Source organism: Convolutriloba macropyga, chromosome 5 (assembly GCF_964194025.1).
Source record: "Convolutriloba macropyga chromosome 5, txConMacr16.3, whole genome shotgun sequence".
Taxonomy (NCBI): Eukaryota; Metazoa; Xenacoelomorpha; order Acoela; family Convolutidae; genus Convolutriloba; species Convolutriloba macropyga.
Genome location: NC_134472.1, coordinates 61,233,370 through 61,260,167, shown reverse-complemented (window position 1 = coordinate 61,260,167; position 26,798 = coordinate 61,233,370). Strand labels below are relative to the sequence as shown.

General features: G+C 35.2%; 1 protein-coding gene across 1 annotated transcript in view; it reads left to right on the top strand.

The window, feature by feature from the left end:
- LOC142339522 (uncharacterized) overlaps positions 1-26,798 on the top strand; it is a 27,913-nt gene extending 1,115 nt beyond the window's left edge. The window contains exons 2-4 of the mRNA XM_075389619.1: positions 1,931-2,497; positions 21,818-22,625; positions 25,147-26,798. Of these exons, the coding sequence (XP_075245734.1) occupies positions 1,931-2,497; positions 21,818-22,625; positions 25,147-26,683 (2,912 nt within the window). The 3' untranslated portion in view covers positions 26,684-26,798. The remainder of the gene's footprint in view (positions 1-1,930; positions 2,498-21,817; positions 22,626-25,146) is intronic.

Genomic DNA, 26,798 nt, shown 5'->3' with positions numbered 1-26,798 from the left:
CGCGCACAGTTTTTTCTTAAACTGAAAATGAAAATGGGTTACATAAATCTTATTCAAACATCTATCTAATTTTTGAGCAAAAAAATGTGTCAAATATTTTTCCATTTCTTTGAGCTTTTAGGATTATTGTCATTTTTGTTTGCTATTTTTTTAATATAATAATTTTGGTTCATGCGTAATCACAGCGGAACAGCATTAGGCCTACAGTAGCCTGTTCTCAGCTGCCCTTTTTCTTATTGATATATTTTAAATTGAGACCAGAGAAGGTACTACAAGCTTGCAAATAGAAGCCAGAAAAAAATTGTTGACAAGTAATAAATAGTAAATAAAAAGTAATAAAGAGTAAAGAGTAAAAGAAATAAATACTGAAAAAGGAAAAAAGATAAATAATGTCTATTTTATTGTCAATATTCGATTGATGTACTTCCAAAATTATCAATCAAAAAGCAAAAAATGGCACAATCAAAATTTAAATAAAAAAGTTAATTTTATGTTCGCCATCTTGTGAATTTTGTTCTCATTCTCTCTTTTTTGTTTTAGTGATTAAAAATTGCTTCCTACTAGCTATCCAGTTATGTTAGTTTGAATTAAATATCATTTAGTTTAAAATTACATAGATATGTTGAAATCTCAATGTTTTTGGTTTGCATACATTTTAATCCATGGTTTTTTCAGTTACTCATTGTTATAAAATGTTGCTGTGAAGCAGTAAGTGATCGTAAACTTTTGCTCCTTATCTATTTTGTTTTCAAACTTGTTTCAGAGAGCTTTAATTTCTTATTTTAAAAAACTAATAAACACTTAACAAAATTCTTAATAGTAAAAATGCTTTTTGAAAAGTTTAATTGTTCTGATAATGCTGATTCTGCTAACTTTGTTGAATCTTCTTTGTTAAACTTTAGTAAAAAACTATGAAAGCAGGAAGCTTTGAAAAGCGGAAAGCAAAAGTGATTACCCGGCCATTGTCCAAAAAGACAAACATGAAGAGTAATTATTTTGGTAGAAACGAGCGACATTATATCGTCATCAAATTTTAACTTGCTTAACCATTATTCCACGTTAACAAACAGTTACTGAAATTGTGAAAATTGTAACCCCATTCAACGATTTTGAGCATGCAATACGTTTGTATCTTTATTGCGCAAAAGTTATTGGTAATTACTTGAAACCCAATTCAAAGACCTAATTGCTCTGTTGAACAGTGATATAGATACCCTTGCAAACTCCTCATTGTCTTCTTAATCAATATCGAGAGGAAAATTTCTGGAATTAACCACCAAATTTGCTTTCTTTCAATTCGGTCTTATTGATGCTATCTTTGTTATCAGATACTGATGTATGGAAATGAGTTACTTATAGCGCGGAAAAGGGTATCAAAATATAAGCACTATTCTTTACTTTAGACCTAAAAACACGCATCTAGAAAATTTGGACGAGTATAACCAAATGTGATCTAAACTCGATTATTGTCACAAACTTCCACACGCGCTCATACCTCTAATATTAAAACATGGCCGTGGCAAATAATAACAAGATCGAGTACAATTACTCGGGAAATCCGACATTGGCCATGTCATGTGAATGTCATTTCACATCTACTCTTTTATCAAAAAAAAATTATGTGATCAGTTCAACATTTTAATTGAAATTATATTGCGATTATAATTCTTTAAAGTTGGTTAACAAAATAGATATTTGAGAATGGCCACTCCCTTAAAATGGTTTAAAAATGCTCATCTGAAATTTTGGTCAAAATACGGCCAGTTATATGATATTTAAGTATTTGCAGTTGCTGACTAAGTTTATTTATGAAAGCAATTACGCTCGGCTAAGATTTGAGTATGAAAAGAATTTGGCTCAACCAATTTTAACTAAAAGGAAAGTTGGGGTGGTAATCTGGTGATGTGATTACACTACCTTGTGTTATTAGGACTGGGGGAAGCAGAGAACAACCCACTGTCAAGTCATTCCCGTGCTACACCCACCACCCACCACCCATTCACACAGCGGATGGAGAACCTGAAACGACTTGCCCTTCAAGCCAAATGTGCTGAGGTATTTGCAGGTACAGAAAAACATCCGGAACAACCAGGCAGTCAGACTTTTAGCCAACGGATCCCATCCAAACTGGACAGTGCTGGGTCACCTCCTATTTCGGAGCGTGACCAGAGGTCAGTAGGCGACAAAACCGACTCATTAGACGCAACGCGACCACAAAACAGCTCCAGACTAAAATCAATGGGAGCTGGCACCTCTTTGGACCAGCAGACAACCACGACCACAGTGAAAGCTGGATCTTTGTTTCTTCCCTCTTGGAATAACAATTGGGTTTCGCCAACTAATTCTAAACTGTCCTCAAGAGGAGTGTCTTTCAGAGAGAATTCTGCGGACACACTCTCTTCTGAGGAGAACCTGGCGGAGGAGACTGCAATCTTTCCCTTCATTGACACAGCTGAGCAGCCTCATCAACCCGTATCGCAAACCGATATCGGTCACGGTAAGTAATCCTCAATGCATCCATACCAAATATTTGTATGATGTCAATTACTGATGGGAATCACCTATGCGGGGTAAATAACCATCTTCATGTCACTCTCGTGCTCCATATTATTGACCGCCACACATCAAATAAAAGTCGGAAGAGTTCTTTTTTCCTGACATAACACGACCGGCAAACAGAATATTTGATGTTTAAGACATTCATAGTTCATTTACAAACAACTCCGCTGCTTTAATGCGTTTAGGATTTCATTGAACCACAATAACTTTTCACAAGCAGCTTGTCATAAAATGATCATGAAATATAATTGCGAGAGCACCTCGAAGTGTACCTCATAATTAACATGCTTCTTGGTTTTATTTAAATTAGTTTTTCAAACATTTTTCTGTTTTGAATATTGTTTTGCCTGCTGCATTTTGCAATTGGTTTTTGTCGGCTGAAAACATTTTTCAAAATAAAGTTTTACTTTGAAAGTGTTGATATTTGAAAATGTTGATATTTGCCCAGATACAAAACTCATTATTGTGAAAATTAACAAATGTTCTCAAAAATTGCTGTTTAAGCTTTTTTATCCCGTTAACGATGATAATCAATTTTTCATTATTAAGCACATCAGCAGTTATCCTCTATATTTTGCTCGAAGATTGTAAATTTGAAAAACTTTTTCATTTAAATATTTTGGTCGTAGAATTTTGAGACGCGACAAGCGAAATGATTGGTGAAGAATTTGGTGGGAATTTGTAAAAAATGCTTGAATAGTCAAGTTTCCTTGCAGCTGCCAGTTTGTTTTCGTTCCTCTTGAGTATGGTTTGGCAAGAATGCCACACTAGCTTTAGGATGCCTATTTATGCAAATAAGCAAATCCTAATAACTCTTAAAATTTTTCATTTTTTTTTTTGAAAAAAGCTATTAATTGAACTTTTCGAGACTCAATTTATCTTGATTTACTTGCTACTGTTAATAGCTTGTCCCCCTTTTCAAAATATTGGTTCGATTATCATTTGGAGAGCTTGATTTGTAAAACTGTATATTTTCTCCTAATTTCGCACACCAGTATGATGACCCCTAAAAATTTGCTTTAATTTTGTTCATTTTTCAATTTTATTAATATTTTATTAATTTAAAATTTCTTTTTGTAGAGATTTGAAAAATTGGTCCCTCAACTGTTTGGTGTTTATAAGAATGTAAAAACAAATTTATAGGCCATTTGGTGGTAAATTGCAAAAGGTCGGATAATAATTGACATTTTTTACAAATTGATCTTAATCACTACCCAATGGGACAACCTCAAAACTTTTGGTCCTGCTTTTGCTTTGAAAATGAGCTACATGGGAAAAAAGCATTGTGTCGAAAAATGCCGTCCCTTTGCCGACTAGGGCCCCTCTCCGCTTCCTTTTCCGACCCATAGATATATTGTCCCCAGTGCCCAGCGTTTTCGGTTTTCGAAGTAGAACAAGGAGGCTCGGTAATGTGCGTTCGCACATTAAGTTCCGACCCCGCTCATCTACATTTTTCACTTAATTATCTACCAAATGAGGAAGAGATAAAAAAAGTTAACATATCAACATATCGTTCAACAAACAAGAAAATAAAAAAAACAGTCTACTCTATAGGGCCTATGAGACCTGTGACTGCAATAATATGACTAACAGAAAAGTCGGTAATAAAAATCAAATAGTTACAAAAATTATTTACGACCAAATCTCCTTGTCCATTTTTTGAAAACCACTTATAAACAAATCAAAATGGCATCAGATAAAATTTTAGCTATAAAGATTAACCAGTACTTTTTGGAACAAAATATGGGACTTTTCCTCAATGCGTCTTAGTAACAATTCGACTAGAAATGAGCAAAAGCGGCAAATCTTATTAAAACATTGTTTTTTTTAAAAAAAGAATTAAATTCGAACTGATTATAAATATTACGCATCAAATGAAATCATCGAGAAAGTCGTTTATACCTCAATAGAGAGCGACTGATGCCTTTCATTATCCAGGCTATGTCATACGACTACAAAAAGAACGACAAATACAGGCAAAAACGAAAAATTTGCAGGCAAAATTATGCACGAAAACGATGTCCCCCCAATCAATTAAATATTAAGCCGATCACCAAAAACAGTAAAAATCTGCAGGTGACAACATTTGCAAGTCAAATGCCGCCCATTATTGTGATACTGTGAAAAGAAAATAAAAACCTACAAAAAAGGTGCAAATTTGCAAAAACAACGAAAATTGGTTTTATGAAAACTGATTGTTCCACGAACAAAGACAATTTGAGGAAAAAACCATCAAGAAGGGCAAATTGTATTTCGAAAGATAAATGGTGTGATTTGTATAGAGATGCTTAGCTACAATTTAACAGAAATAAAGTTGTCTGATCTCAAAAATCTATCTTTTTTTAAATTAAAAACAAATATTTTCATAGCCAACAAAAGCTTTCGACTAAAAAAGTCGAAAGTTTGTCTTGCAACTACTCGGAAAACTAATTGCGACTGTTATTAATGAGACTTAATCTTGAGACTATGAAACAATATTAAATACAAGCTGAACTAATAAGTTTCACAAACAACTTTACGAAGCCACAGTTTTGAAGCCATTAAATTTATAAGATATTAACCGCGAGAATATAAATTCTTCATTTTTGTCTCCTTTGATCATCATAACATCTTTTGTAAAGCGACTATCACAAAATGACCAAAAAAGAACAACAAAAACTGAATAATATCTAAACTTCACAAAATTCTTCTGAAACAAATTGTCTAAGCCCTGATGACATCATTTAAAACGTTTGAACAATAGAAAAATTATTGTTGGATTCAACAAAACACTAAAAAACTCTAAATAATGAGGTGGATATACGAATAACGAATATGATACAGCATTGTAAAATACGAAAAAACGCAAACTAGAACAGAAAGGGCTAAGTTGAAGAATATTATTACCCTTTTTTTAGTAATTTAATTCGAAAGTCAAAATAGCCACTAGTTATTTACCGATATCAGTTATTTAAATTCATTTGTTTATCTATAATTGGCCACTCAGACCAGTAATTACACAATGTTTGGCATATGACAACAAAAATTAACAACAAATAAAGGGCAAAAATAAAAAACTCTACCAATTTCTGCAAGAGAATGGGGTCGCAGCCCTTCAAACCATATGTTATGAAAACAAAACTTAAATTCAGTTTCAAATGTTGTAACTTTTTTCAGTTAGATTTTTAAATAATGTGACAATTTACAAAAGAAACAAAAACAACAGCAAAAATGGGCAATTAAGCGCAAAAATCAGAAATTTTTGTAAGAAAACTCGTAGTACCGAAAGAAAGAAATTCTTCTGTTAGGACAATTGGCCACAAAATTAGTTTTTAATCTCTAAGGAGGGAAGGTTGACCTGTACTTTCTGAGAATAAGCAAAATGTTGATTAAAATAATATGAAAAATTGATAAGTTCAAAAAAATCACAGAAACTTCCGTAAAACAAATACATTCAATAACATAAGAGAAATTAGGTAAAAACGGAATGAATACAAAAGGTCTACTTCCACCTCTTGAGGAAGAAATTTACATCATTGAGTGGTTAATCTTAAAAATCAGACTGCCAAAAGAATAACAATTGAAGGCAAAAGACAAGAATTCAGTTAAACTTTACAAAAACAATTCCTCGAAGCCATAAAAACCCTTTGGTTCTCTGAAAACAAACTGTATCTACAATCGGCCTCAAATTTAGGTAAATTGGAGCTGTCATTAATGGAGCCATGAATATAAAATATTGTTAGCAATTAACATTAAAAAACAAAAGCAAAATATTTTGAAAAAGACATCATCAAAATAAAAACTAAAAAGTCTATGATTCTAAGAGTCCATTATATTATCGAACCCCTCCTTGATTCTGTCGCGCGGCCAGCAAACCGACCATGTGTTCCAAGTTTTTGCGAATTCGAGCAATTGTTGAGTTGAATTCTTCAAATATTGAAAAGAAAGAAGATGAATTTTGTATAACTATCGAGTTAAATGTGCAAAAAACGGCAAAACTTTAATTGCAGAAGACTTTCATACGGCGCTCTAATTGCAACTAGCGCTCTTGATGTCCTTGGGGAGTCTGTGTTAGGGTTTCTAGGTCACTTAGTCTGGTAAACTTTAACAAAATGGACCAAAAAACATATTTTGTGCCATTTTTGATGAAAAGTTTGAATTTTGAAAATTTAATCAAAAATTGTAGCCAAAAAAACTTCAATCAAACAACTCAGCAACACTCTACTATCTCTAACGGCAAAAAATAGTACCGCTGAAGCAAAAATATCACAACAATATTTTATTTCGCAATTTTTCGTTTAACAGTTAGTTCAATGGGCTCTATGAGTTTTTAACCAAACTCTCTGACAATTCCTTACAGTTAAAATCGAGCATATCAATATTTCTTAATGCTGACATAAGTAGTATACCGAAATGCACGTATTGTCACGGTGGGGGGGGGACGTCCCCCCCGTGACAAATCATGCATAACGTTTTGTCACGGGTGGGGACGTCCCCACCCGTGACGAATCGTGCGGTACATTTTTGAGGTCGAAAAATTTTGTCTCTCAATTTTTCCGGAAGGACAAAAACTTGTAAATTTTTTCTCGATTTGTGCCGGGAACAAAAACTTTGTTCGGTGGGAAAAACTTACGACATTTCCAGCTATTTTGTGCGGGGAATAAAAACTTCAGAGTTTTCTGGAATTATTGAAAAACTTGTGAAAATTTTGCAATTTTTTGGGGTCCCTTAAGTTGATTTTAAAATTTTAAAATTTTTAAACCCTTTTTTAGTCAAAAAGACTATTCATGGGTTTTCAAAAGACATAAAATTGACCTACCTTTTCTTTGTTTCAATCTCTTGATAAATTTTATGTAATATAATTACATTTAAACCAAAATGGAGTCAAATTTTGGTGGTTTTGATCCAACATCTGGTTTTAATTTGATAGTTTTATTGCCCATATGTTATCCCAGATTAGGGAGTGTGGACAGATTAGTAAACCAATAAAATTGAAGTGCCAGGGCTCCAAATTGAGAATTATTGTGTCTGGTATGAAATTTGCAGCGTCCAAGGTGAAAAGAATGCAACTTTGCAGAAAATAAGAAGAAATATTCGTATGAAGTGGACAAAATAAATGCTCGAAACTATATGAAATTTTCTAAAAAAAGTACTGAAAAAGTGTTTGAAAGTGTGCGGTAAAGCAATTCATATACCACGTTTGTATGACGGGAGAGTTAAAAATCGAGAAAAAAATAGTGTACTTTTAGAGTAAAAATTGTTGTTTTTGAACAATTTTATGCAAAATACTTCCTCAAAAAGCAATTCCACTATGCACAAATTGTTTTGCATTGTAAATGACAACAAGTGCAGACCGGTAAATTGTGTAAAACAAGGTGTTTGAGGGATAATGCAAATGTGATCACGTAACATAGTGTAAAACTTGGGGAAAATTATGAAAATGACAAAATTTTAACGGGAAAAACTGATTTCCGACTGAACCTTACTGCGTAACTTAGGCAAAATGTTAGAATGAGCAGTCTATTTCCCTTAAAAACTTAAGGAAACTAACTTTTTTTTGTGAATGAAATTCTAATTTTTTCTTTACATTAATTAACAGTTTTCCTGTTCTGTTTTTGTTCTCCAAAAATCTTCATAGCACTAACAATAACTTAACTAAAGTTGTATGTCTACAGTGTTTATCAATTTTTATCTACTCTGCACTTGTTTTTTCCGACCTCTGATTCGTTGAAAGCTGACTGAAGATTAATTTTAGACTGGTGCATTTGACAGAATATGTTTTTGATTTTTGTTTGTTTTGCAAGTTTTGGTCTCGGCATTTGTGATTGGTCGGCCGAGTTTTAGGAACTATTATGTCTACTACATGTGCCAACCTATGTGTTCAATTTCCATAAGCAATTCAGTGTGGTCGTCAACGCCTCTCTGATTGTTCAGTCGAGTTTAAGCTTTATCACCGTCTTGCACGTGTTTGATCACGTTTGTTTTATTATCACAGACAAGGTGTGGTCTCTTTTATTACCATAAGCAATTCAGTGTGGTCGTCTCCAACTCTCTGATTTGTCAGTCGAGTTTCAGCTTTATTACCGTCTTGCACATGTTTGAACACGTGTTGTTTTATTATCAAACACAAGGTGTGGTCACAAGTTTGAGTTTGTGTTTAAAAAGAAAGTAGTATGTCGTCGTCTCAAGATTACTATTTTTATCACGATATAGCGCGTTCTGAAAAACGATATGTAGTTGCCTGTGTGAAAACATATGATAATACTGGTACTTATATATCGCTGAAACTTTTCAAAAAAGAAAACGGAGACAACGAATTTCGTCTCAACCAAAAACTCACTCTCTCTATGCAGGAATTGGAGCAAATGGGAGAAAATATTGGTGCTATCAGAAGAATAACTCTCTCAAGGTTTGCGAACGAGCAGAGCAGCTCTGGCAAAAGGAAGTTACAGCCTGGTTCCAGTTTAGAAACGAATGGAACAAATCGTAGCTGCAGATTCAAAAATTAAAAAAAGCCTCAGAGAGTGATAAAGAGAATTAAATAGAAAATGAAAATGGTTGAAGCAATGTTTGAACGTACAACTAAATATTTTCGACAATTCCAAAAACTTTTTCGATATTTTATTTGCAATAATGAGCCTCAATTTGATTCTAATCTTATAAAAAACTTCGCATACAGTCAGCACAAAAATGAAGATCATTGCAAAATACAACAATTTCATTACCATGTCCTTGCTGCTGTTGATCAATTACCGCAGTCCTTCAAGGATACTTCTTCTAAACCATATACAATACCATGTCTCCTCACTTGTTTTCAACTGCTCATTCGGGGGTCTTCTCAGATAGTGCATTATGGCGAAGTGATGGAAAAGCTTCAAGAGGCAGCCAGTTACAACGACCAGCACAATCTAGCTGTTTCAAAATCTAAGAAAAAATTACTAAATGTAAACATGATAATGACACAGGATGTTCAAACGCAAACAGACTTTTTACCTACTTGAACGATTGATAGATTTTATAGTATTTATAATGGTGGTATGTACGGTGAGCTTTCCAAAATACTTGATATATTAAATAGTGGCTATGGTTGTTTGCATGTTGATAATAGTTTGATTTTGATAAATTTTAATATTGAATCGAAATCTTTTAATTAACAATGGTCTTGTTCTCTTGTCTTTGAAGAAAGAATTGAGCAAAAAAAAAGTTAATTAAGAAATGTTAGAGCAAATGATTAGCAAAGCGTAGCAAATCATTATCGTTCATATTCAACATCAAAGGATATTCATAACCAAACCTCACATGTGCAATATAAATGCAAAAAAGACCGCAAAGTTTTGAGTTTTGATTTTGAATTTGCTTAAGTTTGAGTATTTGAGTTACTTCATTGTAAAATTTTATCAGCCGGCAATACAATAATTGGTAGTTTTGTATCGGGATTCCAAGCGGATCTGCCACATAAAACTTGTTTTCGTGAAACAAAAGAACCATCCAATGACTTCCTGCATGTTGCGACGGTGAAGCATTGACTATGATAAACCCTTCTCTTGTTAACTTTGGGAAATTTTCCGCTGCAAAACTCCATAAAAATAATATTTCAAATGAATACATTTTCCCGACAAATAGCGTTTCTTATCACTATCCATCTGTGGGGTAGGTGATAATCGAGTTTTTTGTCACCTTTCGTTCCGAATTAACATAAAATGTTGAGCTTCTTTCACCCAGAAATAGAATTTCTACGTTGGCTGCCAATGCTCCGTCGAATGTAAGCTGAACTGAAATTGAGCAATTTGTAAGTTCTGGATGAATGAAATCATGAGAAGCCTCTTGCGTTGATGTTAAATCAAAAGCTAGAATGAAGTGATTGGGATAATTGTCCAGAGTTATGCCATGCCCACCTTTGTCAAGAAAATTCAGGGCTTCCAGAGTATTGAAGTAAATGCGGTGGTTAAAAGTTGTTGAGACCGGAGTTCCAACAATAGGTTGACCATTTCGATAAACAACAATTTGGCTCAAATTGAATTTCTGGTAGTGAAAAGGATTAGTGCGATTAGTTCCGAGGTATGCTTGATTTGTTGCCATCGCAATTACCATACGTCGTACAAGTTCTTTCGAAAAAAATCCTCATGGCTCCAACTTCTTATTCCAGTTGTAGCTAAAAAAGTTCTTGGTAATACTTCTGTATAGCGATACACGGCAGGTGTTTTCAGAAGAGTTTTTCAATTGCCGTCAAAACATGATCCGCTATTGTCATTTTTCTAACGTAGAGATTAGCTTCAATTATTTTGACTTTGTAATCTTTGTTTGACTCTGAAATTACAGCAATATCTAAATGAAATCTAAACCTTCTAAATAAAATTTGCAGAGTAACACCACTAAGTAAGTGTTTATCACAAGTTAAAATATCACTCGCCGGCTTTCCAATAAAATAGTTTTCCTGGGAATTAATAACAAGAGCTTTTCTGGCCGCTACGTCGTCCGCGCGACCGTCGGTGCCTTCAATTTTAGCTGGCTCATCCTCGTAATAATATCCCTGACAAACTAGCCAGGCGTTTTTTGCAGTTTTTCATGAAGAAAATTCGGTTTCAATGAATGCTTTGTGCGCATAATTTCCGTTTGTATTGGAAATTTTGACACCGTTAGCAGATACAGTGCATTCTGAAAATAAAGAATGTAATGCATTATTGCTAAAGTATGGCGCGTCTGTATTTGTAGCATCAGTTCCTGTTTTTAAATCGCCGTCATTGTTTCGGGAAATTTTACATTTAATTTCAAGCAGAAGTTTCTGTAAATATATGAAATTGTTCCTGTCACCCAAAACTTCAAACTCAAGCATTGGACCGTCCGGTGAATATGATGGTCCGACTTTTTGAGTAAAAGCATTGTCAGAACTAATAAGCAGAGGATGTTTTTCAAACAAATCAAGTGTGGTGTGTGTTGCCTCTGCGGGCAGTAAATTAGTAATCATTTTGAACTTTAGAAAAGAAATTTGACCGACTTCTCGTCAAAGGCTTCTTCTTACGAATGCTTTGTTTTGGCTTTTCACCGTTGGTTTTTAATTTACGCATTGTTTTTGATCCGCCCACTTGTTTTCTTACAGTTTATTGCACAGTCGATTTTAAAGCTTGTTTTGAAAACTTTTTCTTTGCAACAACCTCTACCAGCTCAGGCGCTGCTTGAACAATTCATTCACGTCCATTTTTTTTTGGCTACAGGCCAAAGAAACTTTCTTGCAATCGGTAATGCCGCTCTGCCAATACCTGCTACTAAAGCCCCAAAACCACTTCCTCGTTGGCGATAGTGTCCTGAAAAGTATGGAGACACCGATTGCTGTTGATAGTAGGCTTCCATTTAGTCGAATATTTTAAAATTTAAAGTCAAAATAACTTTTCCTGTTCCAGCGAATTGAACTAATTCTCCAGTTTCTGTTCGCAAATGAATTTCAATTGACTGAAAATTTTTTGATAGTAACTTTTTGTATTCCAAATTGCTGAAAACAATTCTGTCTGTTGGCACTATTTCGCAGGGGCTACCGTTTTTCAGTCGTTGTTTTGACTCAATGACTCGAATAAGAGGAACTTGAGTACCACCTACGTATTGATACTCAATTATGTTAACCTAAATAAAAATTAGTTGCTTCCCTGCAGACAAATCAAAAGGATAATCGCCAACAAAAGTTTTTTCTTCGTCATCAGCCATGATCAGATTTTCAAAAGTGTCTAACATCTTGTATTCAATATGATAACCAGACCCATCATGAATACCGTTGAAACCTAGTATGCTTGGAATTTTGTTATCCGGAAAAGTAATTCTTTCGTTTTTACCAAAAAAGAGGAAAAAAAACTCCGTTGATTTTGTTAAATTGATAGTCAAAATGAGGCGATCCAGTAGCTGTTTTTAGAGATCTCAAAAGATGGTCACAGTTTTCATAGGAACCAGTTCCAATATTTGCTCGTTCTCCTCCGTTTGGTCTGGAGACAGCATCAAATGGAATACTTTTCTCATAAAACTTAAGGCCTTCAGAAGAAAATATCTTTAAATCACTTTTGTTCACTTGATTTATTTTTGCCGGGAAGATAATTTCACTTAGTGCAACTCGCCAATCCCCCTCCAAATTAATTTCTTTATTGAAATAATTTTTGAATGAGGACAAGGTGTTTTGAGGAAAAATATTCATAGAGGCTGATGAAACTAAGTGAACCGTGAATTCATTCATGTTTTGTTATTTCACTACTGTTGTCTCTAACTCTGACCAACTCCAACTCATCAAATTTTCCCTTGACTGGCTCTTGGGATGCGTCAATGAGACTATAAGTAGGGGGATTTGTTGTAGGTATGTCGTAAATCTCAAAAACTTCGTTGGTAAATGTTTGCTTGTATCCTTTTCTAAAAGGAAGATCCGCTTTTGATATTCGTAAAAAGTTCCCAACGTCAAACTTTGGTCGGCGCACTAGATTTGCTGAATCATTAAATATTAAAGATATCAAGTAAGGAATGTCTTTCTTTGTCACTTTATTCGGCGCCAAATTCGTTACTCTGTTGACTCTAGAGATAATGGTTTGTACAAAGCTCTGCAATTGATTAATATACGAGTATGTCCTCTAAAAACTTGTATATCAAATTCTTGAGCGATCGTATATTTCTTTCCGCAAATGCTGATTTTTTCTCGCTGAAAGTTTTATAAACTTCGATTTCATTTTTCTGACATAGAGTGCTGAAAGAGCCCTTAAATTCTGTACCAGCATCTACCCACAATTTTTTAGGTCGCTTGTTCTTTATCATTTTCTTAAACGCATCTGCTGTTGTTGTGGCGTACTTTGATTTCAAGTGTTCGACTCTTAGATAACGTGAAAAACAGTCCACCGCAACCAATAAATATTTTACATCTTTGTTCTCTTTTGCTAATTTATCCACATGAGCCAAGTCTAGCGACCAAATTTTGCATATATCGTAGGCAATAACCTTCAGTGTTGGAAATTTTTTAAAATATTTCTTATGTTTTGTGTGGGCATTTTTGCCCTCTAGGAACAATTTCACTTTACTTGGTTTCAAGTTTGTGATTCTTTGTAGATTTTTTACGCTTCCGTATGCTGCGGGACCTTTCGTATATTTCAACTAAGCAATTTTTTCTCATTCGTCGAAAGACTCCCAGTCCTTCTCCTCTTGCTGAGTTCTGTCTTCCTTCGAAGTTTCGAAACCACTTCTGGCGTCTGAGGATTCTTCTGTAAGTAATTGACTGGTTTCTTTGTGCTTGAGTCCTTTTGGCGAAATAGTTTTCCTTTTCTTTTTTGATTTGGCAGTTCTTTGAGTTCTTTTCCGGATCGCAGTTTTAGCATTTCTGTTGACCACCAAGTTGTTTTTATTTTAAAGACCTCAAGAATCTTAAAATAATCCGGATTACTGAGTTTTTTAGTTGGTTGCTGCAAATCACAGAGAAAAATAGGGACATTTATTCCTGTTGCTGTTCTGTCGATGAAATTTTCATCTCGGTCTATAACAACCTTTTTCGACTCTTTAATGAGGATAACTATTTTCTCTGTCCTGGTGAATTTCGCTGGCGCTAAAATGTTAAGATTTTGAAGAATTTTGTTCGCAGTTTTTTTGACAACTCAGTGAGATCAATTGTTTCCCTAGTATCTAAAATTTCCTGGTACTCTTTTTTAGTGTTTTCATTTGGTCGCATATGGTTCAAAAAGGAAAATTGAGCACCGGTATGCTGAACACTGGGATCATTTAGATTTTGTGAGGTATACGGTTTTTCTTTCATAAACTGATTTTTGGGAATCAAAATAAATTCTTCAGCAGTTGACATGGTTTAACTCAAATGGACGAAACAAAATTTTATAATGAGTTGAATCAATTCGGAACCGGTTTTTGTTAGAAAAAGCGCTCGTCGTTTATCCATTGATGACTTTTTCTTGAGAACACTTTCAAATATATGTCCGTATTTTTCTAAGTCTCTTACTTTCACTCTAACATGACCCAGCAAGAAATTGTGAAGACATTCACATAGAACCAGTATAACATCACTATCACAATTGCGCAGGTATTTCCTTAACTGTTTTGGTTGCAAATGCACCATTTGCTTCAATATAGATAATTTTTTCTCTTTCATTGTTTAGAGGGGTTGTTTCTGCTTTATCAGATGGTATATAAAAGATTGAAGGACCGGGTTCAACTATGTTTGAGCAATATCGCAAACAATCAGACGTTTTTGGATCAAGATCGATAACCAAATGCCCAAATGGTTCTTTCGTTGCCAATTGATAACAATGTTTTAAAAATTTAACAAGATTTAACTGCTTGCCTAAAAATTCGACTTGTTGAATATCGCGGGCTGATTTGAATAGAAGGATGTGTGATGTGTTCAAGTCTATTGTACGAGACCACTTGCTCTGCTGATAAAGATTGTGCTTTAAGTATATAACAATAATCTTTTTGTGACGCCCTGCAGTGGCCAAAAATATAATGTGGTTAAATTTTGGGTAAAATGTGTTTCCACTCAACATTTTGAAAATTAACTCTGTTTTGCCACAACCTGAGGGCCCTACAACGGCCAAGAAGACTCTATCTTGCGTAGATATAATTATATTCATAGTCTTGGACCTGGTAAAATGTATCCAACTAAACTTGACAATATGGTTATCCGAACTGAGGTTTCTTCACAATTTGGTTTTAAAACGGTTAACTTCACAATACAAAGTGATATTAGCAGTAAAATAACAAACATTTGCACAAAAAATAAAACTTCCGAGCGTGGCAAAGTTGTTTGGTTACAAAATTTCCAAGACGATTTGCTGCTACTTTTTTTTTCAAAATAATTTTCCTCTACAACAGCGTCAACTTGATCGACTGTTACTCCCTCCATCTCAACACAAAATAAAAACTTGTTAAAAAAGTATAAATTGGATATCAGTTTACATAAAACGACCCATAGCAATTAAACTCAGTTAGAAAGTCTTTCATATGAACCATAAAGCACTCAGAGAGTCTCTCAGTTTTGTTATATTAAACAATTTTGTGCACTCTTTCTTCCTTCACCAAGTGTTGAATCTCTTTTGGCAGTGAAGGATCGTTTTTGTCAATTTCCTCACCAACCGGGTGCTTCGACATCAGTAAGAGTTTCGGAGGACAGACTCTGGGTTGATTTTTTGACATTCTGCTTTTTCCACTGAAGAAAAGGTTCAATATAATACACTAAATGAGTGAATGAGCGAATTTCGTCCTCAGTCAGCAACAATTTAACTTTTCTCTTTAAAAACTGATTTCCGGTTTTTATGGTTTCGTCTTTGGAAATTGAGGATTCCCGTCCCCCGTAATCAAGGCACAAATTGTTGAACTCTCTCATTGGTTAACCAGTTGAAATAGAAAATGGCTTTTTCTTTTGCACAATATTTGTTGAAAATGTTTTTGCCCTTTGAATGATTTTGACAATTTTGTGTAAAATAGTTCACAGATATTGAAGGACACTCAAGTGAATTGAGATCATTAACAGGACATTCAAACAATTCTGACAAAAACTTAACTTTTTCCGCTCCCTTAGCGTAGAATATTGCACCAGGATTCCGCAAGCGAACGCTTTGAATTATTTGTGTTAGATAAATATAGGGATAATTTCCTATGTCCCAATCAATGCCGTGCAAATTTCTACTCAACCAACTGAAAGATTGCTTTTGTTGAGTTGTTAACTCACTATAACTTGTTGGTGGTAAAAAATGACACACAGTCAAGGTAGTCTTCAGTACAATTTCCAAACTCTTTAACAATAAATTTTTATTTTCTGTGACGAAACCCTTCAACGTCTAACACAACCGTTTTGCTGCTCAGGATTCCAATAAGCAAAAAATTGACGGATGAATAATCTTTATATAAAGGCAAAATAATATTCCCGACAAATTCCCGCTAAAACAGTTGCTGCTTTTCCACGGAAGCATATAAGAATAACCAGGTCCTTGGTTATATATTTCGTATATGAAACCTACTGCGTCGTGTAAAATAGCGTGCAAACGTAAAATTTTTGATACTTTCAGATACTTGTCGAGAGATGAATTGTCGATTCCAATTAGACCTCCATATGGACGCAACTTTAGGGCAATATCATGATCAAAGGAGTCCAACTCACTAAAATATTCACTTGCTGCCAGGAATTAGGTAAATCTTACTGATTTTTCAGGATAAGATGTAGAAATGGATAAATATTTCTCGTGAATGTTTTCCAAACAGTTTCTAAAAAGAACTGGTTGATCAAAACGCATGCCAAGTCTTTTTTTTCACTTACTAAACTTCAACTCAACAAAGTCTTTAAAGCTTTTCGCTGAAGAGTCTAAACCATTTATTATTAACAATCTTTAAACAACGAGGGAATAAGATTTTGTCATTCTAATAATAGCGACAGACTAACTTATCGGGTTTTAAATTTTATAGTTTGAAACACTAAGAACCAATAACCGCAATGCTAACTGCATGTTGTTTTTGTTTATCCATGAATTCTCCAATTTGTTATGATAAGACATAGAACAACGCATTCGTATACTGTCTGTAGTCACTCTACTTTCGCCTTACTAGAACTAAGGTTAAATTTCAACATTTGCTGTATTTTGATTGGCTAAGATAAAAACCAAATATATCCAACTATTATGCTCTACGCGACAAGTATAGTTATTGCTGTTTTAAGATTGGCTAAGATAAAAACCAAATATATCCAACTATTATGCTTTACGTGACAGGTATGTTTTTGAGCTATACTTAGAAGCAACACGCCTAAACATGTAGCAAAAACAATTGAACACAAATAATCATTTTCTTTCAATACTTGCGTACTGTTTGGTTGCTCACAAAATCCAAATCTTTGCACTACATCAAACTGAAAATTGTTCGCAAACTCTTTTCACAGTCTTTCCTCATTCATTTTTGTCTTTCTCCACTTTTGATAACAATCTAATTATTCTCGAAACAGGATTAATACAAAATTCTTAAGTTCTAGAACAAATTGTTTTATCTTTTGGTTATATAGAAAAGCTGACCAAAAGTTTTCACGACCTGACAAATTACCACAACAAATCATTAATTGCAACATTGTCTTCAAGATTTGAAGATGTCTCCGGTGGCAATTTTTTGAAAGAAGCGGCAAATCCCGATTTGAGAACAATAGCATATGAAACTTACAAAAAATAGAAAGTCGTTATTGTGAAACAAGAGTTGCGGGACAACGAGTGGATTACAATTAACCACATGGCGCGACCAATTGTAATTTTCGACTACATCCAATTATTCAGATTTGAAAAGGCGCTGATGAAAGGAGCACAGTACAGGATTGAACATGTTACCGGCTACGTAAGAGAATTTGCTTTCAATCCAGAGACGATAGATGAAAATGTTAGGAAAACTCTTCACGACTATGATATCAAAAGATTCCTCTATACGAAAATCAGGAGGGCTATTGGAGGGACCTGGAAATTATCGATAGTTTCTGGCGGATTCCAAAAAGCCCCGAAAGTCCAGACATTTCAAATCGGTCAAATTCTCCTCTACCAGACTCAAAGCCAACTCCCTCAACTCCCAAGGTAGCGGAAGTTTCCATAATTGCCAGCAGCAGTCTTGAGACGCCACCAGTGAGCCTTTGCTTTGCTCCAAAGAAACGGAAGCTTGATATCAACCTCTAATACTCATTCAAAGACATTGTTTCTTCTTTTTCTCAGATCTTCTAGTGTGAAAATTTTTTTGTTCGTATTGTTTGTTCCGTGTTATATAGCCTAACATTTCTTTCTGTTTTTTGTCTCAACGCACATTGTTCCACTTGAAATTAATTTTTTTCCACTCCACTTTTACCTTATACACAGTAAACAGTATACACATTCTATTGAACATGCGATATCGTGATGAAAATCAAAGTAATCTTGAGACGACGACATACTACTTTCTTTTTAAACACAAACTCAAACTTGTGACTACACCTTGTCTTTGATAATAAAACAACACGTATTCAGACACGTGCAAGACGGTGATAAAGCTTAAACTCGACTGACCAATCAGAGAGGCGGTGACGATCACACTAAATTGCTTATGGTAAGAAAAGAGACCACACCATGTCTTTGATAATAACACAACACGTGTTCAAAAATGTGGAAGATAGTAATAAAGCTTAAACTCAACTGAGCAATCACAGAAGCTGAGACGACCACACTGAATTGCTTATGGAAATTGAAGACATATGTTGGCACATGTAGTAGGCATAATAGTTCCTAAAACTCGGCCGACCAATCACACACGCCGAGACCAAAACTTGCAAAACAAACAAAAATCAAAATCATATTTTGTCATATGCACTAGTCTAAGATTAATCTTCAGTCAGCTTTCAACCAATCAGAGGTCGGAAAAAACAAGTGCAGATTAGATAAAAATTGATAAACACTGTAGACATACAGCTTTAGTTAATTTATTGTTAGTGCTATGAAGAGTTTTGGAGAACAAAAACAGAACAGGAAAACTGTTTATTAACGTAACGAAAAAATTAGAATTTCATTCACAAAAAAATACAAGTTAGTTTCTTTAAGTATTTAAGGGAAATAGACTGCTCATTCTATCATTTTGCCTAAGTTACGCAGTAAGGTTCAGTCGGACATCAGTTTTTCCTGTTAAAATTTTGTCATTTTTATAATTTTCCCCAAGTTTTACACTATATTACGTGATCTCATTTGCATTATCCCTCAAACACCTTGTTTTACACAAATTACCGGTCTGCACTTGTTGTCATTTACAATGCAAAACAATTTGTGCATAACGGAATAGCTTTTTGAGGAAGTATTTTGCATAAAATTGTTCAAAAACAACAATTTTTACTCTAAAAATACACTATTTTTTATTCGATTTTTAACTCTCCTGTCATACAAACGTGGTATATGAATTGCTTTACCGCACACTTTCAAACACTTTTTCAGTACTTTTTTTGAAAATTTCATATAGTTTCGAGCATTTGTTTTGTCCTTTTCATACGTATATTTCTTCATATTTTCTGCAGAGTTGCATTCTTTTCACCTTGGACGCTGCAAATTTCATACCGGACACAATAATTCTCAATTTGGAGCCCTGGCACTTAAATTTTATTGGTTTTCTAATCTGCCCACACTCCCTAATCTGGGATAACACATGGGCAATAAAACTATCAAATTAAAACCAGATATTGGATCAAAACCACCAAAATTTGACTCCATTTTGGTTTAAATGGAGTTATATTACATAAAACTTATCAAGAGATTGACACAAAGAAAGGGTAAGTCAATTTTATGTCTTTTGAAAACCCATGAATACTCTTTTTGACTAAAAAAGGGTTTAAGAATTTTTAAATTTTAAAATCAACTTAAGGGACCCCAAAAAATTGCAAAAATTTCACAAGTTTTCCAAGAATTCCAGAAAACTATGAAATTTTAACAAGTTTTTATCCCCCGCACAAATTAGCTGGAGAAATTGTAAGTTTTTGCCCACCGAACAAATTTGGCAAAATTTTCACAAGTTTTTCTCACCGCACAAAATTGACAAAAATTTAACAAGTTTTTGTCCCCCACAAACTTACTATTTTACTAGTTTTTGTTCCCGGCACAAATCGAGAAAATTTTTACAAGTTTTTGTCCTTCCGGCAAAATTGAGAGACAAAATTTTTCGACCTCAAAAAGGTACCGCACGATTCGTCACGGGTTGGGACGTCCCCAACCGTGACAAAACGTTATGCACGATTTGTCACGGGGGGACGCCCCCCCCCGTGACAATACGTGCATTTTGGTATACTACTGACATACATCAGTTTTGATATGTTTAAGAATGACTCCAACAAAAAACTGTTTAATACAAAGTACTTGCCCTAACAAACACTTTAGTTCTCTATAGCAAACTGACAAGTAGATTGGTGTCCCGCTTTTTCACCCCTATTCATTTAACCCCCTATCATTTAACCCCGTTTTACTCACCCCTGTATCATTTATCCCCTCTATCTTTTAACCCCTCTATCATTTCACCCCGATTTTAATCTTTCTTTAAAATAAGGATTATTAATTTAGCAATATAATCTTTTGGTCATGCCTCGCTTGCCATGGCCATGACTCAGCGGCCCGTGGGACTTGATATGAAACTATCACAGCCGAATGTGGGATCAATTTATCAACCACTTAATTATGACAAAACATGCTTTTAATGTCGAGTGCTAATTGGAGGGATGAAATGATAGAGAGGTGAAATGATAGAGGGGTTAAACGATAGAGGGGTTAAATGATGTGGTGTTAAAATATGCGGGGTTAAATGAATCGGGGTGAAAAGAACTAGAACCATCTAGGTTACATGACAACTTACACAATGCTAAAATACCCAATGTTGCCAAATACCCGATGCTATGATAACCTATTTATTCTCCCTTTGACATTTGCGTTCAAAAATTCGATTACAAGTTGGAAGTGGGTACCACACGCACGTCTTTTTTTATTAAGCATACGTTTATAATTTGATCCTCCCTTTGATTGCGATAGTTCCAAATCGAGTTGCACGAGCTGCTGAGGCATGGCCAAATGAACTAGTCTCATATTTAAAACTTGGTAAATGTACATCAATACGCCATAACATATTTCGCTGTGGCATATGGTAAATAGTCGTGCAATAGGGCAAAATTTTGGGTATTTTGGTACATTGGGCTTTTCGGAATCAGGCATTTCGTCCTGAACATGACCTTCAAAGGCCGTCATTACCTTCTTCAGTGGAATATAACCCTTCAATGACCTTCTTCAGTGGAATATAACCCGGCACCACAACGTAGATAAGGAGACGACAAATTATTAATTTGCCATTTCTTTCAATTGTAGTACTTCAGTTTCAAGCATCCAGATTGTTTGAGCAATAAAAAGCAAGTGATCGGCTCTGATTCTCATTTTTTCCAATGACCTCTATTTCCTAGCACAGCACGAGCCAAATTGAAGCGAGTTGGAAACTTCTGTTTTCGGAAAACAGATCAAATACCGAATTTTTTGAAAGCTTTAAATCGAAGAACTGATAGCTGTCTCAAATGTTTCACCTTTTGATCTTCTCAACTCGTATTTGCTTTTTTCTGATCGAGATAAAGCATCTATTATAAATAAAAGAAACAAAAATTTAAGAAAAAAGAAAGTTTTGTTATTCTGTTGAATATTTCCAACATCAGAACAATGGTTTGACTAAATAACTGTGGGAGATAATAGCTGCATTTGTATTTTGGGACATATACCTAACTACAAGCCAATTCTGAGCGAATTCTTTTTGTTTCCAGGTGAAAGAACAACACCTTGTGAAGAATTTGAGAGCATAGACCAAGGAGACAGTGCCACAGTATCGTCTGTGGACTCACCTGCATCAATACGGAACCAACCTGAGCAACTATTCGCAATTAGATCACAAAGCACCGCCTCGTCCCTCCTCGAAACAATGAATAAGAGACTACAGGATCACAAAAAGACTAGAACCGAAGCGCTACTCTTCTTAGAGCCCAAAAACACTTCGAGTCCCGCGAGTCTCAAACAAAAAGTTAGTCCACTTAATATGAACATTACACCTTTGGATTGTAACTCGCTCTCTGGCGATGGCAGCTCAATTGGCGCGTTGGAAGCTGATTCGGACATTCTAGATGATGATGATGTTTTACTGTCTGAGATTATGCCTGGTGTAATGGCAAACCCGGAAAAGAGCAGTTTCAACTTGTCTAAAGAATCTGTTCAAGGTGCAGTGCCTGACTTTGTGAGAGAGATCGACGCTGACGATGTCTCTGAATCGCAACGAGAGGAGAATAAAGCGTTGATAGCCAAGTCTCTAATTGATCACAACAGCACGCCAATTTTAAGAAAGAAACTTGAAAGGCGAGAAGCATCAATGAACACTTACGATACAAAGATTGGAAGTCTGAGAAAAACTAAAGAGACAAGTGCAGGAGGTACAGTTCAACTGAGTGAAGCTTGTTCACAGACTAAGGTCATCACAACAGAGGAGAATTGGGCACAGCAGGGGGCTGCTCTGGAGGAATTAGAGGACACTTCAACACAGACAGATGCTAAATCAAATCAACACAGTGCAACTCAAACTAAGTAAGTTCCTAGATACACAGAAAACATTTTAAGTAGAGCCCCTAGTGATGAGCGGATTCAAATCTTGCAAGTATCTTGCACGTCGGATGCAAAATCTTGCAAGAATCTTGCAAGTCGGATTCAAAATCTGGCAAGAATCTTGCAAGTTGGATACAAAATTTGCAAGATTCTTTTTTGCAAGTTTTTAAATGTTTTATTCACTAGGGGCTACATCTTTTTCTGAAGGCTTTTCTGAAGTTCCTTTTTTTACTGTCAGAAAACTACAAATAATGGAGACCTGACTCTGATTGAATTCACTGAACACTTGAAGCCAAAGTTTCAAACTAACTATCACAGAGTCAGGAAAGATTTCACAATTATTTCTAGCCAACGTCTTCCAGTTAGGGGCATGCATGAATATTTAGCGAACCTTAAGTTTGCACGTTAAAACAAACTTGTTCAAATAGGCTGACTGATAAAAAGACAAAGCCGAAGGATAAGTTATCGTGCGGTGAAGCGCACAACTGCCATTATTTAAATAGGAATAGAAACTTTACATTTTTTGCGCATCAATAAAAAACTGTTAAAAAACTGTAAACAAGTTAAATTTATTTAAGAAACGATTGAAATAATTTCAATAACCAATGCATAAGATTTTTAAATTTGCTTTAAAAAGGTGTCAAATATTCGGACATATTTTTATTCTGATGAATGACATCAGTGTAATAAGTCTTTAGGTTTAATTTAAGCTTCGTTTATTTTTTCACATTACTTTAACTTTCAACAGAATCACTTGAATCGTGAAAGTGTTCCTTTTCACGTTCTCGTTCATTAGCTTCTTCTAAAAAATTTCAAAAGAAACTAAAATATTTGATTGCTTAATTATGCGTTTAATTTTTACATTGAACTATAAAGCCTTTTTGTTCAAAACTGTTGAGAATACTCTTATTATTAATGGCGTTTTCTGTACCGTTGTCAATCTCATTTTATAACAATTTTCTCTTATTAGAATAGCAGTGTGTGATCTCATTAAACAATGAGTTATTGCAACAAACACTCTTAATCTGATTTTATGTAAAACATTTTATATGAATTTCATCGAAGTGTTTTGATTTTCATCTATAATTTTACAAATTTTTCACAATTCTAGTTTTAAAGTTTTCCAATTTATCTCAATTTTGTTGATGAACTAAAGTCCGTAATTTAATTGTTTAAATCGAAACTCTCACATAGCAAATTCCATTCTTAGGATTTTGCTTAAATCTATCTGCATGGATATAATTGATCTAAAAGTAATTACCGTGGGGGGGGGATGTCACAATCTGATAGCAATCAATCTAACGAGAAATTGGAGATCATGACATGTCGTGGAAAACATTCCAACCAAAACTAAACGGTTATGACAATGACAAAGACTAACTTGAAAAGATATATCCTGAAATTTTCACAACTTTTGTTTTTTTCTTAAATTGTGAATTACTCTGTTGAATTTAGGAAGTTCAATGGCTAAATTGTCTTAGAAATCATGCACAGAGAACAAGCTCTTCAAGTATTTAGTGTTGGAGAACAAACACTCCGGAGCATTACGTAATCAATGTTCGAAAACGGAATTTTAAATAAAATTTGTGTTCTGTGAAAACAAGTAAACTATTTTGGCAGTATATTACACTTTGTGTAACAATTCATGATAGAAAGTAGCTACATGAAATGTAGAAGTAGATCACATTTATCTAATAAAAGGTTTTCATTTTGTAACGGTAATTTGCGGATAAACCTGACCCGATTCTATCATATTGAGCATGTAATCAGCCTAAAACTTTGCCGCCAGAATTTTTTTAGTATCAACTGAAACCAAATTCATAGACCTAATTGTTCTTGTAAGAAGTGCTATGCGTTATTGCGAAACTGCTAATTGTCTTTTTAATCCAAAAGTAGTATTGAGTAGGACATTTCTGAAATTAATCACCAACTAGGCTTTCTTTCATTTTAGTCTAATTCACAATATCTCAGTTATTAGATACTTAAAAGGTGGAAAAGTGTGATGCATGAGCACTAGAAGAAATGACTGTGGCAATTAGGTACCATGTATTGTCAATATTTCCCACGCTTGCCCCAAAAACATTCATCGTGGAATTCTGTCGCGGATATATCCAATTGTGAATCAAGTTTGAACTGAATTCACTTACTATGAGAATTTTCCGACAGAAGCTAATAAATCTACTCTTTAAACATGGACTGTGAAAAATAGTGCCAAAATTGAGCAAACTTGCTCGAAAAATCCAACATTGGCCACGTAATCAAGAATACGGTTAAGAAAAATGACTATCATGGCAGAATAAAATGACCAGATTGTGCCGCACACGAAAATATGAACCTGTAGAATATTTGCAAGCCCTACGCTTGACGTTTTAAGAAAATATGTCAAACTTTTGTTTCATTCACTGGGTAGTTACGTTGATATGTTTTTCGAATGTTCCGGGGAGGGGGGATTTTAATTAAAAACCAACAGTTTTCTTACGGCTGCAAGTTGTAACATTTTTAGGGTGTTCTACAACTCCACCGAAATTGGAACCCAAACATTAGCAGCACAACCAACTCCTACTGGCAATAAGAGCTGCCAGGTAGAAATTGCGAAAGACAGTTATTCTAAAACGAGCCAAACACTTAGCGTGTCAACTAATGAAAGTCCTTCTCAAACGGCCTCAAATCTCTTGACCAACACAGGTACTCAGATGGTTATCAACATCCAGAGTAACTGGACTCAAACAGATGTGAAGAAAATGCAACATAGTTCCTCTCAAGTGCCCAGAACAGAAGTCGCCAATCGTAAAGCGCAAACGGTCTTAAAAGAAACGAAAGAGACTGGATTCCAAACGGACCGTAGAATCACAACTCGCTTTAATCTTAACAAAATCACACAAACAGTCGCAAAAGACACCAGAAATTGTGACTCTCAAATCGATTCGAACATTACAGGCAGACCAAAATATGTCCAGACTAACAGTACCTGGACCAAATCTAATCATACACAAACAGTAGCTAAGTTAACAACTCCTAACGCAACACAGACTGACACTTTATTCCTGACTAAACCCAGACATTTTGGAACCGACGCAGACGATGCCAACAAAGACAAGGGAAATGTGTCACATGATACCTCAGAAGAACTGATCAAGGTTGAAAATGAGCCCACGGTTTTGAACTCCGAGAACCCTAAATTGATTCCCAGGGCTCAGATTATCAATAACGCACGGGAATCGATATTCCCACCGAGAACTTCAACTCCCAGCAGTGTTATTTCAGGGGATGGTTTTAATTCGCCCCGCGACGTTCCCAGAATTGAAATCAACTCGCCCCGATCAAGTCAAAGCAGCATTCTCAATTCCATGGGCTTGAAACCAATTCTGAAGACATCGTCAAGCAATCCGGGAAGTCTCCTTCCCTCTCCGAGAGATCCAATAGCCGCTAAGATTGCCAAAAACTCTCCGCAGAGCGACTTTGACGATATGTCTGCGCGCCTCCGTGACAAAGCGCTGAAAGCAAAAGTTGCGCGGACATTTGCCGAAAACTCTCCTCAATGTTCTCCACGTGAAAGCATCATGAACAAATCAAACGCCAGTGTCAACTCTAATGGTAGTCTTCCAAGAGCCAAAGTATCACCGCGGCCAAGTTCGTTGACCAGAAGATCTCCAGATCCTGAAGATCCTTTCAAGTCTACAAATGCGCACCGAATTGCAACTGGCCTCAAACCAATTCTTTCCAAGCCAAGAAGTATTACATTACCAAGCAGTAGCCACAGTCAGATTAGCCCACGGTCCGAAAACAGTTCCACATTAAGCAGTCCTCGTGACGTCCAAGTTCAATCCCGTCGTACTGGAAACAGAGTCCGGATCAAAGACTTCGACATTCAAGCCAGAAAGTACGAGCCATCCTCCTTCGGGGGAACTGGGAATGTAGAGAGAGTTGTGGCCTCCAGCATCAATGACAAAAAGAAGCTGCGCAAATCTAGTTCTGATGGGGGGTCAGGGGGATCAACAGACTCACTCATTGAGGAACTGGACAACTTACTAGTTAATTAACTCGCCTCTTAACCATTCATTATCAATTGCCGCCAAATCTTATTATTATTGCCATCTTAATCTAATTAATAGCTTCATTTGAAAATAATAAGTATATATTTTTGTTCTATATTAA